At 33.7% G+C, this 14,123-nt stretch overlaps 3 protein-coding genes and 1 long non-coding RNA gene across 8 annotated transcripts; 1 reads left to right on the top strand and 3 right to left on the bottom strand.

Moving 5' to 3' along the window:
• The first annotated feature begins 3 nt into the window (after positions 1-3).
• Positions 4-9,183, top strand: LOC100122585 (flotillin-1). 5 transcript variants are annotated; one of them, XM_016990106.3, is made up of 13 exons: positions 4-339; positions 1,469-1,528; positions 2,366-2,441; positions 2,581-2,671; positions 2,754-2,897; positions 2,988-3,107; positions 4,265-4,480; positions 4,695-4,882; positions 5,002-5,212; positions 5,334-5,502; positions 8,243-8,369; positions 8,443-8,677; positions 8,747-9,022. In XM_016990106.3, the coding sequence occupies exons 1-13, from the start codon at positions 123-125 to the stop codon at positions 9,005-9,007; spliced, it is 2,115 nt and encodes a 704-aa protein (XP_016845595.1). In that variant the 5' UTR covers positions 4-122; the 3' UTR covers positions 9,008-9,022. The 5 variants fall into 5 exon arrangements, with proteins under 5 accessions (XP_016845595.1, XP_016845594.1, XP_008211035.1 ...); XM_016990105.3 differs by lacking the exons at positions 8,243-8,369; positions 8,443-8,677; positions 8,747-9,022 and adding exons at positions 3,387-3,395; positions 5,632-7,579 and having other exon boundaries at positions 5,334-5,498; XM_008212813.4 differs by lacking the exons at positions 8,243-8,369; positions 8,443-8,677; positions 8,747-9,022 and adding an exon at positions 5,632-7,579 and having other exon boundaries at positions 5,334-5,498.
• LOC116417623 lies at positions 67-979 on the bottom strand. The gene is made up of 2 exons (XR_004227882.2): positions 862-979; positions 67-298 (listed from the first exon to the last, which is right to left on the bottom strand). It is a non-coding gene; the product is annotated as an uncharacterized LOC116417623 (long non-coding RNA).
• LOC100119351 (uncharacterized protein CG1161) lies at positions 9,019-11,141 on the bottom strand. The gene is made up of 5 exons (XM_008212818.4): positions 10,589-11,141; positions 10,267-10,388; positions 10,057-10,171; positions 9,825-9,965; positions 9,019-9,479 (listed from the first exon to the last, which is right to left on the bottom strand). The coding sequence occupies exons 1-5, from the start codon at positions 10,640-10,642 to the stop codon at positions 9,330-9,332; spliced, it is 582 nt and encodes a 193-aa protein (XP_008211040.1). The 5' UTR covers positions 10,643-11,141; the 3' UTR covers positions 9,019-9,329.
• A 175-nt stretch (positions 11,142-11,316) lies between these two features.
• LOC100122560 (syntaxin-12) lies at positions 11,317-14,058 on the bottom strand. Its single transcript, XM_008212810.4, has 6 exons — positions 13,634-14,058; positions 13,294-13,557; positions 13,146-13,215; positions 12,876-13,050; positions 12,579-12,791; positions 11,317-12,488 (listed from the first exon to the last, which is right to left on the bottom strand). The coding sequence occupies exons 2-6, from the start codon at positions 13,400-13,402 to the stop codon at positions 12,237-12,239; spliced, it is 819 nt and encodes a 272-aa protein (XP_008211032.1). The 5' UTR covers positions 13,403-13,557; positions 13,634-14,058; the 3' UTR covers positions 11,317-12,236.
• Positions 14,059-14,123: the final 65 nt, after the last annotated feature.

Genomic DNA, 14,123 nt, shown 5'->3' with positions numbered 1-14,123 from the left:
TTCAAGTTATAGTTCAGTAATTTTATCATTTTCATCACAAGAGGCAAAAGAAAGAATGTCCAGACCTTGGCATCACTCGAATTCTCTTTATTATAATTGAGTTACAGTTCAAAGCAGAGAGCATGGAAAATCCATCAAGTGCATCAGAGAAGCCTCCCAGTGGCTGCCATCAGCAAACGCCTCGACTTACTCGAGACATAACTTTCCAGCCCATAGTTTGTCAATCAGCGATACCAGCTATGCCTCGTATTCATAATATGAGCCCTTACGCGTTCTCGCCAAATCGACCTCCAAGCTCCTGCAGTTCGTTGAGAAGCAGGAATTCGAGAAGGAAAAAAGGCTAATGAAAAACTTGTCTTACGAATTTATAATTACGATGCCATTATTTTTGAAATATTGATTCATACAACGACTGCTCCGATATGTATAATGGAGTAAGTCGCTTGCTCCAAAATGCATTTCGGAGTTTCCGAGCGAAAATAGCATACACTGCATAGCAGTGAAAATCATCTGATTTAAGTACTACAACACATATATCCTAATTATTATTAATAATACCGAGTTATATAATTAATAAAATTCCACGTAGATTGATCTTACGCGAAGATTATGTCAACTTCATTTCTTTAATTAAATTTATCGCGCATAGAGTGCTTGTATATCTAATCTATTAGGTACTAATATAGCAATAGTATATATTTGATGATACGAAAACGCAAGCGCGCGTGACGACAACGACGTAATATTCAAAATAAAAATAGCGGCGCTAAACAAGTGCGCGTAATAACTTATTCTGAGTAAAGAATTATAATTCGGCAACTTCAGCAAAGTATCCCTAACGAACGAAAAATAATAGCCTACGTGAGATTGTGGTCGTTAAAAAAGGCAGCTTCGCAACGTTATGCGCCGGCGCCTGCCGCACTATATCTAAATAGATGATAGATACCGCATTACTGCGCTTCTGTATACTTTAAAGCTATATATATATATATATATATATATATATATATATCATCTGTATACAGTAAACCCAATTGTGACACTTGGCTGATCGCATCGCAAGATGTGGAGTTGCGGCGACGATGGGCGCGCGAGAGTAGTGGGAGAGGCAAACCAGAGAAAAATCTAAAGGGAGTTCGTCATAGTCACTCTACTTAACCGTGCATACACGCTCTATACGTATAGATATACAGCGAGTGTGGTGCGGTGTAACGAGGGGTTTTCCCCGCATCGCACACACGCGCGCGAGCCTGACCCGATGACTATATATACTCCCCTTGCCTCGCGCGCATCTCTTCTCTCTCTCTCTCTCTCTCTCTCTCTCTTTCTCGCAACTCGAGCCAGTCGCGTATTATTATATAGTGGAGCGTCGTCGTCGCGCCGCGCGTCTCCTCCTTTTTCCTATAGTAGCGCGTGCAGTGCCTCCGTGCAGCTTGTCGTTACAGTTTGCACATTGTTTTTGTTACAGTTATTATGAACACCTGCGGCTTCGTTACTTGCGGGCCTAACGAGGCCCTCGTCGTCTCAGGTAAATACATGAGCCACCGAAGGGAGTTTGTCGATGTGCGACGTGGGTGCGATTTACTCGATGCCGTCAACTATTGCTTGCTTTATTGCATCGAAGGGTGACGGCTGCTGCTGCTGCTGCCGCTGAGTGTATTGTGTATCTAAGCGATTTCGGAAATCCCCAGAGCGTCAGGGAGGAGCCGATTTGCGAGCTTATTTTTGTAATTTCCTTGTGTGAACAGCGCTGGCGGCTCTTTTGAGCCGACGAATTCAGTTGCGGCTCCACTTGATTGATTTTGTTGGAGTTGTACAGTGCTTGTTATTTGGAGGAGTTAGGTATAGTGGAGTAAAGGCCTTCACTGGACTGGGATGGATGGAGCTTGAATTCTAATTATAATGGACAAGCTCTGCCCAATAGTCAAAACCTCTATTGTCCAAATGTTGTTTGAAGCTCTGATGCGCACATTATTTCTACATTAAATTGAATAAACTATGGATACACTTAGTATCGCTGCTGCATTCCAATCATTTAATGACTCTTTAAATAGTTTGCAAAAAGTTATACGTTGTTGCTATGATGCATACTTTTTTTAGAAACTAAAAAGAACAAAAATTTGTCTGTAAAGACATTGTTCATAGTAGATAAACTCTGTTCGTAGAAGAAAAGATACATGCTTTGATAATTATGCAAAGTATAATTGCTGTTTCTATGATAAGCAATGCTTTTACATAAGAAACAATTATCTGTAGTTTAACTTACGCAGTGCTCTTACCACTAAAGCTTCATGTGCATACAAAAATTTCTGTGTTCAAATAGTATGCCTAAGTTTCAATTTTAAAGAAATTTTATTTTTTTAAGGATGTTGCTACAGCAAACCGCTGTTAGTACCCGGAGGCAGGGTTTTTGTCTGGCCAATTGTCCAGCAAGTTCAGAAGTAAGTATTCCTATTAAGATCAATATGTGTCATAGCTCAATCAATTAACTGAACTTCACAGAGACTATAGAGATTCATATTGTGCTTGGCGATTCTATGTCAAGGAAATACAATACACTAAAAAAATATTATTTTCCAGAATTTCTCTGAACACTATGACACTACAGGTCGAAAGTCCCACTGTATATACTTCGCAAGGTGTGCCCATATCAGTTACTGGTATCGCACAGGTAAATAAAATATATTTGAGAAAATGTTGAGGCATAATTAACCAAATAATGAAAACTAATATACTTAAAACTCTTTGTGAAGGTTAAAATACAAGGACAAAACGAGGAAATGCTGTCAACAGCTTGCGAACAGTTTTTAGGAAAAACAGAAGATGAAATCCACAACATTGCTCTCGTCACCTTAGAAGGTCATCAACGAGCAATTATGGGCAGTATGACTGTTGAGGTATGGCAAAGCTCATTGCACATTCATAAGTTTTATTTAAATGTAGAAAAAAAATTAATTCATAAATCCATTACTGTGTTCAATATATAGGAAATTTACAAAGACCGCAAGAAATTCAGCAAAGAAGTTTTTGAAGTAGCTAGCAGTGATTTAGTCAATATGGGCATAACTGTAGTGTCATATACATTAAAAGATATTCGAGATGAAGAAGTAAGTTCTTGCATTTTTTCATTATCATTTACGAATTTTTATTCAAAATTTAAAGATATTTGGCGTAGCATTAAACTTTTTAAGACCCCTTTTTAATACTGCTAAGTAGAAAATCTGCAATTAGCTTAAAATAAAAAGGCAATAAGTCCCCCTTTAAGTATGAGCAAAAAGTCAGCTTTGGTTCATTTAATTTATACAAGTAGCTATTTTTAAGTGTTTCTTACTGTTTTTTATTCACAATTACAAATATACAATACGTTTTTGTTTTGCTACTTGCAGGGGGCAAAGGTATGTTAACTTTTTGTTTTTCACTAGTTATATATTTCAGAGCACTGGCGTTTTCATAGTTGTATAAATCAGATGAAATCACAGTAATTCAGTAGCTTGGGATAGAGACTAATAAATGCGTAGTAATCATTGTCCAATTTCCATGCTTGCTTTGAATGCAATCCCATGTCTTATAAATGTCATATTTGTGTAAACTTTTTTTTTATCGCAATCATCCAAAGAGGATGTAAAAGTCATCAGGTCATCAATATTTATACTTACTTATTTTCGTCATATATTAATCAAATATAATTTTACAAAATTTTCTACACGTTTTTATGCAATAAAACATTTCAGAGGCAAACAAATAGTTGGAAAATCTTTTCAAATTTCCATAAAATAATAATTTCATTTTCATATATTTGTCCAAGCAATTATTTATATAATTCATCCAAACATAATCACAAAAAGCTAGTAGATACAACATTTGAATAACACATGTAGTGATTATGCTCAGATAACGAAGAATTTAATATTAATTGTAATTCATTTAAATATACATAGTAATTGTGATTCTTTAACTTTTATGTTCTCTTAAATGAGCAGTGATTAAAGTATTGAAGTATTGTAAAAAATCCACTTAAAAAATGTAACCACAGTATCTTGACAAAAAACCACTTAATCTATATTATATAGATTGAATATTCGTTGTGTATTATTCTTCTACTGTATCTATCTATGTACCTACATCAAAGCTTGCAAAAAATAACAAATCAATTGCAAAAAGCCTTAAAGTAAATTCTTTAATCGTGTATCACTATTATGATAAAACGTCAACGAATTTGCTAGTGCGGCTACTCGCTTCAAAATTTCGGTTTTCCTCTTTCCAGGGCTACTTGAAGGCACTAGGTATGGCCAGAACGGCTGAGGTCAAGAGAGACGCAAGAATCGGAGAGGCTGAGGCCCGCAGAGATGCCCAGATCCGAGAGGCTATTGCCGAGGAGCAGCGGATGGCCGCTCGATTTCTCAACGACACCGAGATCGCCAAGGCCCAACGAGATTTCGAACTCAAGAAGGCTGCTTACGACGTGGAAGTTCAGACGAAGGTAATTTTTATTTAATTATACTAAGAAACAGAGTAATGATAACTATTTTAATTTGTATGATGGAGGAAATAGATAATGCATTGTGATACATGTACGTATCAATATGTATATCTAGTGATTCACCAGTATATTTTCATAACTTCTATGAAACAACTTTTTCGATAACATACTTATTTTACATCGCTCAAATTAAACTTTAATTCCATTTCATTAGAAAGCAGAGGCTGAGATGGCTTTCGAACTTCAAGCAGCCAAAACTAAGCAGAGAATTATGGAAGAACAGATGCAAGTTAAGGTTGTTGAGCGTGGTCAAGAGATTGCTGTACAAGAGCAAGAGATGATGCGCCGGGAAAAGGAACTTGAAGCTACGATTCGACGCCCAGCTAATGCTGAAAAATACAGGTGCGGCTATATTTTATGACTGTTGTTATCTTTATAACAAATCTTGTCAGTGACAATAGTGTAGAAAATGATATGCTTGTAAATACGTTGATTGAATTTTTTTATTTGGATTTATCAAGGTTGGAGAAGATGGCTGAAGCTAATAAACTCAGAACAGTCATGGAGGCCGAAGCTGAAGCCGAAGCTATCAAAATCCGCGGAGAAGCTGAAGCCTATGCTATTGAGGCTAAAGCTAAGGCTGAATCAGAACAAATGGCCAAGAAGGCTGCTGCTTGGAATGAATACAAGAGCGCTGCTATGATTGACATGATGCTGGATACACTTCCAAAGGTAAACTGACCGTTATATAAAACTATCTATGTGTTTTGAGTATCTGGTTTCCGCTTAGTTTGACGGTAAGTAAAAAACTTATTTGAATTTGAATATTAATGATGAATATTTCTGCTAATAGGTCGCCGCCGAGGTAGCTGCTCCGCTTTCGCAAGCGAAGAAGATTACCATGGTATCAAGTGGCAATGGAGCAATCGGAGCTGAAAAATTGACCGAGGAAGTCTTGAATATTGTATCTCGTGTTCCAGAGCTTGTTAAGAATATGACCGGCGTGGATGTTGCAAAAGTATGTGTACGAAGCCACTGAATTAACCCATCTAGCTGCCGAAAATGCTTTTCAATAACGCCAGAGAAAATTCGCTAGTGCTCGATAACGCAAACATCTTCTTACAAAATCTAATTTTCCTCTTTATTTTCAGTCTGTGTCTGTACACGCGGCGTAAAGAAGCAGTGCCAATATGCCTCGAATGCATTTTTCGAGACGAGGGATGTTTCTTGCAACTCCTTTATTTTAGATTTCTTCGTGGCAAGTTTTTAATGTGCATACTAACTTTGTAGGCTTTACTGCATAAGTATTTCTCTACACCTTTGCGATAAATTTCATCTTTTAATACCAGAATAGTATCAATAATTGTTTCAGTGATTGTTTTAATTAAAAATAATCTAGCCTACAAAATTTAGACGTGGTTAAAAGAATAAGATCTTTAACTGAAATATCAATACTTATTGGGGATCATTGGGGTAAAAATTAAATTCCTTACTTTTTCACATACAATCATCCACAACTTTGGAAATATATTAAATAAAATAAGTATGAATATCTTATTTTCGCAAAGACTAAAGGGAAACCTCTCTCTTTATTATGTTGTGAAGCCTCCTTTTTTCTATAATTTTAAGATTATTACAAAAAATAATTGCAATACTTCTACTGCCACCACGTTTTTAATGTTCCAAACTTTTTCAATGTCAGTGTATACCAACCGCATTCCATGAAATCAATAATTTCGTGAATATACTTAACAACTAATGTCATTTTCCTCATAGTTAAACGAATGAAGAAAAATATTGTCTGCACAAGAAAAAAATATTTATAAATCCAAATGCAACTGTCAATAATTTCAATGACAATGAATCTGTATATAAACGTAAACCATTTCTAGACTTAGTTTTTGTCAATTCGTGTAATTTCTTTTGATGTTGAATGTTTATTTTTATGTATCGTTTTATATAAAAGATTTTTATTTCGCATTCCTTCGTAAGGCATTGAGAGCGAAGGCAAAAACAAAATTTTAACAGAGTTTCTCTGTTCAATAACAAAGAAAAGAATCACTGTATGAGAAGCAACGACTTTACCATCTGCATGAGTGTGACTTTAATGCCAAGATGTGCCGAATATCATTCCTTCGAGTATTTTACTACTCAGTGTACCTTCTCAAGGAAAAACTTTTGTAAAAATTAATAAACGTCATAATTAATGAAGACTTATTTCAGACAATTCATTTGCTTAATTCGGGTGATTATTACATCATCCAACATTCTGTAAAATTTAATGAAGTATTATTATAATTATTAATTCATGATATTTACAGTGATATTATCTGCAATGTTTTCGGTATACTTGTTAAAAATTTTTCTTTTTGAATATTTTTAAATACTTGTCTAGATCTAAAAAATTACACTCATAAATGTAAAAATAGTTAGTAAAAATTGAAAATTTTTAACAAGCTTACTAATATTCGTAATATTGTATATTGAGACCAATATTGTGCATATATTACTTTTCACGTTTTTACTGAGGTCTTTCCTTGAATAAATATTTATTTATAATTGTTTAGTAAATGAAAGTACTCCAAAAAAGTCGCCCAGGATGTTGTGTCGTTGGTGTCAATATTCTCTAGTCTCCAAGATTCATGGCTTACATAAATTCACACAATTACTCAGTTAAACATAAGTATATTTTCTATGTAAAGAATAAAAGGCTACTGTATTTTTCTTTATATTGTTTACATAAACTAGGACATAGCGTGAGTTATAAGCTCTACGTGCAAGATCTATTGTAAGTTTAGATGAAATATCTCAACTTAATTGTGAACTTGTAAGCCCAGTGTGCAAAGCCTTACACTCTAGTAAAGAGTTCAAGTTTGAAAAAAATAAAGTAAAAACTAAATTTAAAGAGTCGCTATATCTTTTCTAATAAAAAAACCTGCTTCCTTTGTATAGAATAAAAGTAAAAAATTAATTTTCATTGTTAATTATAATATTACACCTTATCAAATAATATGCACTATGTAGAAGAATGATCAAAACAAAAAATCACTAGTCTGAAGTATGTTGACAAAAATTATACTTACAACTTGTCAAAAAACACAAAAAAAAATAAAAAAGGACAGTTTATCAATGTAGTTAGTCCATACATTGCTTCTGTCCAGAATATTTTAGCATAAGCTTGTAATTTCACAATTCGACTAATAAATATAGTTTGATTAAAACTCAACAATAGTTACATGTTATTATTGTATTCCTGATTACTTTTACTATAATCGCTACACATCATCTTATAAAATGTCAGATAGTATAGGAAAGTCATTCTTGATAGATTTCTTTGCTGGAGGAATATCAGCTGCAGTAGGAAAGACGGCCGTTGCGCCAATAGAACGTGTAAAACTATTACTTCAAGTACAACACACATCAAAGCAAATAAGACCTGATCAGCAATATAAAGGTAAACGAACTAAACTTAAAGATTAAGTTGAACACAAACTTTCATTTATTTTCTTGCATTATCAGATTTCGCTGATAAATTTTAAGTTTGCACCTTAATTTTGCAAAAAATTTGAAATAAAATAGACATATTATAGTAATCGTGAGATAATGCATAATAAAACATCAAACTTCTAGGGATCATTGATGTTCTTGTTCGTATACCAAGAGAAACTGGGTTTTTTAGCTTATGGAGAGGCAACCTTGCCAATGTTATTAGATATTTTCCAACGCAAGCTTTAAATTTTGCCTTTAAAGACAAATTTAAAGCAATCTTTTTGGACGGTGTGCCAAAGGATGAATTTTGGAGGCAATTTGCAGGCAACCTAGCTTCGGGAGGTGCAGCAGGTGCTACATCACTTCTGTTTGTTTATCCTCTTGATTTTGCGCGAACCAGGTTCGTTAAATACACAAGCAATAATATTTTACTTTTTCTTCTGGATTTACTCTTCATGATAATGTTTACACAGATTGGGTGCAGATGTTGGAAAAGGGGATAAAAGAGAATTCAAAGGAACAACTGATTGCTTAGTAAAAGTTTTCAAGTCAGATGGACTTATAGGATGGTATAGAGGCTTCAATGTTAGTGTTCAAGGAATCATTATATACAGGGCAAGTTACTTTGGATTGTATGACACAGTGAAATCATCATATATTCCTGACCCAAAATATTCACCATTTCTTATCAATTTTATGATTGCTCAGGTATGTTTACCTTGTGAATAATTTTTTATTCCGAATCCATTAGATTCTAAGTAAAATATTTCATTTAAGGCAGGAACAACAGTATCCGGTATTATATCGTACCCATTTGATACTGTACGCAGAAGAATGATGATGCAGTCAGGTAGACCTGTAGCTGAAAAGATGTATAAAAATACTTTAGATTGCTGGCTTGTGATTACTAAGACAGAAGGACCAAGTGCCTTTTTTAAAGGAGCTTTTTCAAACATATTACGAGGAACAGGTGGTGCACTTGTTTTGGTTTTTTATGATGAAATAAAGAAAGCTATCAATACTGCACTTCAACCTTAAAAAATGTAAAATTGACACAGATTATTTCAAAAAAATTTTATTTGAAAAATGATTTTCCCTTAATCAATTATGTTGAAAGTCAAAATATATAATTTTTACTAATTCATAGTTGTATGCATATATACACACATTTATATTCATTTTCGTAGTTCAGCTAAAATAAATAAAAAACGATAATAAATATTTACATCAATTAAATTTAAAAATATCATTAGAAACATTTATAACTAATTATTTAGTTTTCAAAATGTTTCCCACAAATTCATTGAATATTGAATATGTATAGAGAATTTAAGAGTATTGAAAAAATTAATGTACAACATTAATTAAGCATTGTATGACGATCATAAATGTTACGTCTCTGCTCTCGAACTTGGCGCTTCCACTTATCTTGTTGATGGCCAACGCGATTCAATACATTGCCTCTGACACCCATTGCATGTGACATTCCAGGTGGGACCGAGGTATCATCCTGCATAAAAATATAAAATTAATAAAAATTTGAACAATTAATGTTAAATGAAGACTTCTATAACATAAAAGTTTGAATAGAGTATAAGAAATGAAAAATTTCTCTACTGATTTGATGATAAAAATTATTTAAAGTACAAAAAAAAAAAAAAATAATTTGTTGTAATTATTTTATTTGTAAATTTACAAAGATAGGGAGCAAACAAAAAAAAATTACAAAATAAGCAAAGAAATTATACACATAGAGCAAGAAATAAATAGAGTACTGATTATAAAGGTGCTAATCTATGTGCTTTAATTGTTAATTATGCATTAAATTCATTGGTATAAAAATTACATCATCTACCTCCTCATTATTGTGTTCTTGGTAGCCAACATTTCCAGCAGCTTTATGCAATCGCTTATTTAATAATGGCTCCAAACAAATCAAGAATAACATATAAATTACTAAAAGGGATATAACCCATATAACAATTATAACTACAATCTGCAATAAAAGTCAGAAAATTAGCAATAAGAAATCAGTTTTTGTAATCAACTTAATAGTGAACTATGTTAAACTTTTACATAAACGTTACCTTAATAATCGTAGTATTTCTATTTTCATATTTACAATCACATCTAGGACAAAATATTTGTTCTTTGCCCTTTATTGGATCCCCGATTCTGGGTACAACTACATCATCACAATTACTGCATTCATAGAAAAAGAACAATACATTTAATAATTTTCCAAGTAGTATTGAAGTAGATACATATAATATACAGGAAAAGTTAAAATAGATTACCATTTATCAGCTGGAACATTTGTAATGAAGTTTAATACTTTTTTGTCACCTGATGTAGTTCTGTTAAGAACTGTGTCAATGTCTGGACATATGCAGTGGCATCTTTTATCATCATATGATGCCTAAAATCCAATCAATCAAGTGATTAAAAACAGATGTTTGTAATAGTACCAGTAAGATATAGTCATCAAATGCCAGTCTTTATAGCTTATGTTATATAGCAAATTCGTGCATAAACTTCGCAAAATGTTAATCCCTCACGTGATAACTTGATGATAAAAAAATACCATTAGGAATAAATGTTTCAAAACAAAATTCTAACCTCGCACTGTGTGAAGTACAGTAAAAGAACGATAGTGAAGAAGAACTTCCACATTTTGGATGTGCCCGTTTGACAGATTGTTCGTCAATGTGCTGCCTCTTTATTAATTACACTATAACAAACCATGAAGAACGCGACGTTGAACTCATCGATGCGAATCACTTAGTATTTCTCGACGATATGATTTTGCGACGATTTGACATTTGTATGAGTATAGAGCGTTGTAAATTCCTATGTATAATAATAATATTCTCGCGAAAACATATACTCTTATGACACCCACTGGATTGTAGTTGAACTATGAGACTGAAGGTAGAGCAAGTGTCCAATATGGCTGACACAGCGGCAGAGGCTCGTAAAATTTAAAAAACCTGATTATCTAATTTTAGACTATACAATATCTAGATAAAATTTCATATATTTCTATTACGCAAAATCACAAAATGAATGTTTGTGCATAGATATGTACTAATTATTACATATCTCGATACGTACCTACACTTCTTTTAAATAAACAAAATTAAGAACGTTTTTTAAAATACTTATTATTTCTTTATTAAAATTGTATTTGTGTACTTGAGCACATACAAACAAATATATGCTTTATAAAATTTACCGTTTTAGAAAGCGCGTCGCAAATAAGAATAATTTTGAGATTATCGCATTAATTAAGATTGACTACGTAAATAATTTACTCGACAACATTAACTTATTAGATTAAATGTTAATTAAAATAACTTTATTTGTTTATTAATAAAAGTAATATAATAACAATAATAATAATAATAATAATAATAATGATAATTACAATAGTACGACAATACATACACATTTTCAGAAATGGGTTACAAAGCTAAGTATATGAGTTAAATCAGAAGTCTTAAATTAATTTTCGGAATGACTGATCAAGCATTGTCAAAGTAACACATTTACAATTATTGTGCTTTGACCTGTGAAGTCATAACAGTATTGCACATTACTTCATTACTGCATCTTGACTTTCAATCAATACATTTATATTTGCGTTTTACATGATCTTTTCAGTGAAATAAATTTGACGTTTTAATACATTTTTTAAGGGAATATTATGGTCAAAGAAAAATGAAGTAGTTTAATTTTCTAACAGCCACAAGATATCATTGAAATTCATTAAAAATATTTAAAATACTTTATCAAAGAGTGGCTAAATTCAAAAATGAACTAAAAAAATCTAATGAATCATTTATTGTGTTAACAAACCATTGCATTCGCATCATTTAATGAAATATTGCTTTAAAAATATAGATTTCCATCCAAACGCCCCCTTGATTTTTCAAATTATTAACTTAGCAATAAATTTTCAGTATTTCCATTGATGCATGACGAAAAACGTATAGTACAAATGGACGCTAGGCATCACCCAAATTGTTCCTCGTCCATTAACAAGAAATAGATCTTGCACACAAACATTATCACGAATCATTAACAATAGCGGCACTTGCTTGGTTGTACAATCAACAATCCTGGTTTTCTTATATTTCGCTATACTTTTATGGCTTGTTATCTTCCTTTACCTGCTCGCCAACTATCAAAGCGATCACGATTTATTCATGTCAGAACTCACCAACATGATAAAAAATTCTTAAAAGTGGTCAAGTACTTATTAACTCTAAGAGGAACTCTTCCAAGCAATGATCCCAATTAGAATGGACAAAATGACGGCACCAATTACTGCCAGTATGCACTTCTTCTTGCGCAGTTTATTTTTGTAGGTGGATGCTTGTCTAAGCTGTGTAGAGCCTTCATTAACAAATACTTCTGTTCTCTCAACAGATGCTTCAATGGAATCTATAACTTCTCCTTGCTGATGAACAATAGAGCCAAGTTCTTTAAATATCTGATTCACGTCGTTTATATTGGTCTGGAAGAAAAATAATTAAATAAATAAGTCTATACACAAAAAAAAACTGATAATTTTTTAGTTTTTTTCAAAATTAAAACCTTGACATACTTCAAGTTTTACAATATTTGCTTCTTGTTCTTCTAGCATTCTTATATTCTGCTCTTCTAGCTGTTGTTGTTGTTGAATTTGTTTTTGAGTTTTGTTGTCTTGTAATTCAATGAGCGTCTCTTGCTTTCTCTCACCAAATGGTCCTAGACCAACATTGGACTTGGCTTTTTTAACCATGTCTCTTTCTTTGCTTGCAGCTGACCTTTGCACACTCTGTTAAAAAGTTTAAAATGCCAATCAATCTTTTTACCACAAATACAGTTAAGTGAATTCTTTAATATATGATGCAATATCTACCTGAAAATTGTTAAGAGCTGCAAGAAACTCATCCAGGAGGCGTTCACTCTGCATTTTATGCTGTCGCTGTTCCCCAGGACTGTTGGAACCAGAACTGTTTGCCAAAACAGCTAGCTCTTTGAGATTTCCTTTTGTATCCTTGCTAAGTTGCTGAGTATAGTGTTGTATTTGATGGCTAGTAGTGAAAAAAACAAACAAACAAACAAATCGATAATGCAAGCAATCAATAATGTTGAGAAAATCTTTCAGTTGGATATAAGCATAACTTACAGCTGATTCCGTAGTTCTTGCGAATCTGTTGAGCTGCCGAGTTGATTAACCATTTTTTGCATTGAAGACACTGTAGTTAATAATCACACAAATGGTTAGATAGCTGAGATAAGTATGTGATTTCAATTTGTAAGCTGTAGCAACTTACCATTCTGCGATATTTTCAATATCGACGTGCCAACGGTCTGGGCCAGTCTGCTGAAGTCTTGCTCCCTTGTGGGACCACCGTTGTGGTACGAAGAGAATCCTGCGTCCATGTTGATGAAGTTTGGTCCGGAGATTTATCCCAAAAAATTGCTCAAAAGTATGGCAAAGAAAGGTCAGTGATCACACTTGGTACGGCTGAGCTGAAGAGTAACTTTCCATTCACTGGGAGTCAACACAAAGATCAGCTGTCAAGAAGCTCGAGATCCTCACGATAACACAAAGAAGATTATAGAGAACCCTGTTATTATGAGTCAGGATATGACGACGTATAGTAGTATTACAAAGTAACGAATAGACGAGACGCGCAGTAAATATATTTCCTCGCGCGACCTTCCGCGAAGTCCTTCTCCCTCGCAAGTTCAGAGCCGAGTCGAGCAGCAGAAGCACTAAAACTTCAGCGAGCCATCCTCTCTTTCTCAGGAATCAATATACCCACAGCCGACGTCGTGTCGCTCTGCGGGAAAAGCTGAATGGAATGCCCGAAAAACAGCAGCCGTTGCGCTCCACGCCTCCTCTTTGCTCTATTGTCGTCACGAGCGATTCCTCGCTTGACGATAGGCTCTCATGCGTGTATGTGCGAGCTATTGTATATATTGTTCACACAGCTGCACCTGCGGATATTTAGTATCGCTTTTTTGCCTATACGCGCACTCTTTGGCAACGTATAGTTTTGACGGAGTGGAGCATCAATACGTATACGTATAGTAAGTACACCAGATGCGTGAGATCGGGTTTATTTTCAGATTTCTGAGCAGGGAACGACTACAGACT

The sequence above is a fragment of the Nasonia vitripennis genome, chromosome 1 (assembly GCF_009193385.2).
Source record: "Nasonia vitripennis strain AsymCx chromosome 1, Nvit_psr_1.1, whole genome shotgun sequence".
Classification (NCBI taxonomy): domain Eukaryota; kingdom Metazoa; phylum Arthropoda; class Insecta; order Hymenoptera; family Pteromalidae; genus Nasonia; species Nasonia vitripennis.
The sequence above is the reverse complement of the archived record's forward strand: the minus strand, read 5'-3'. Positions and strand labels throughout refer to the sequence as shown.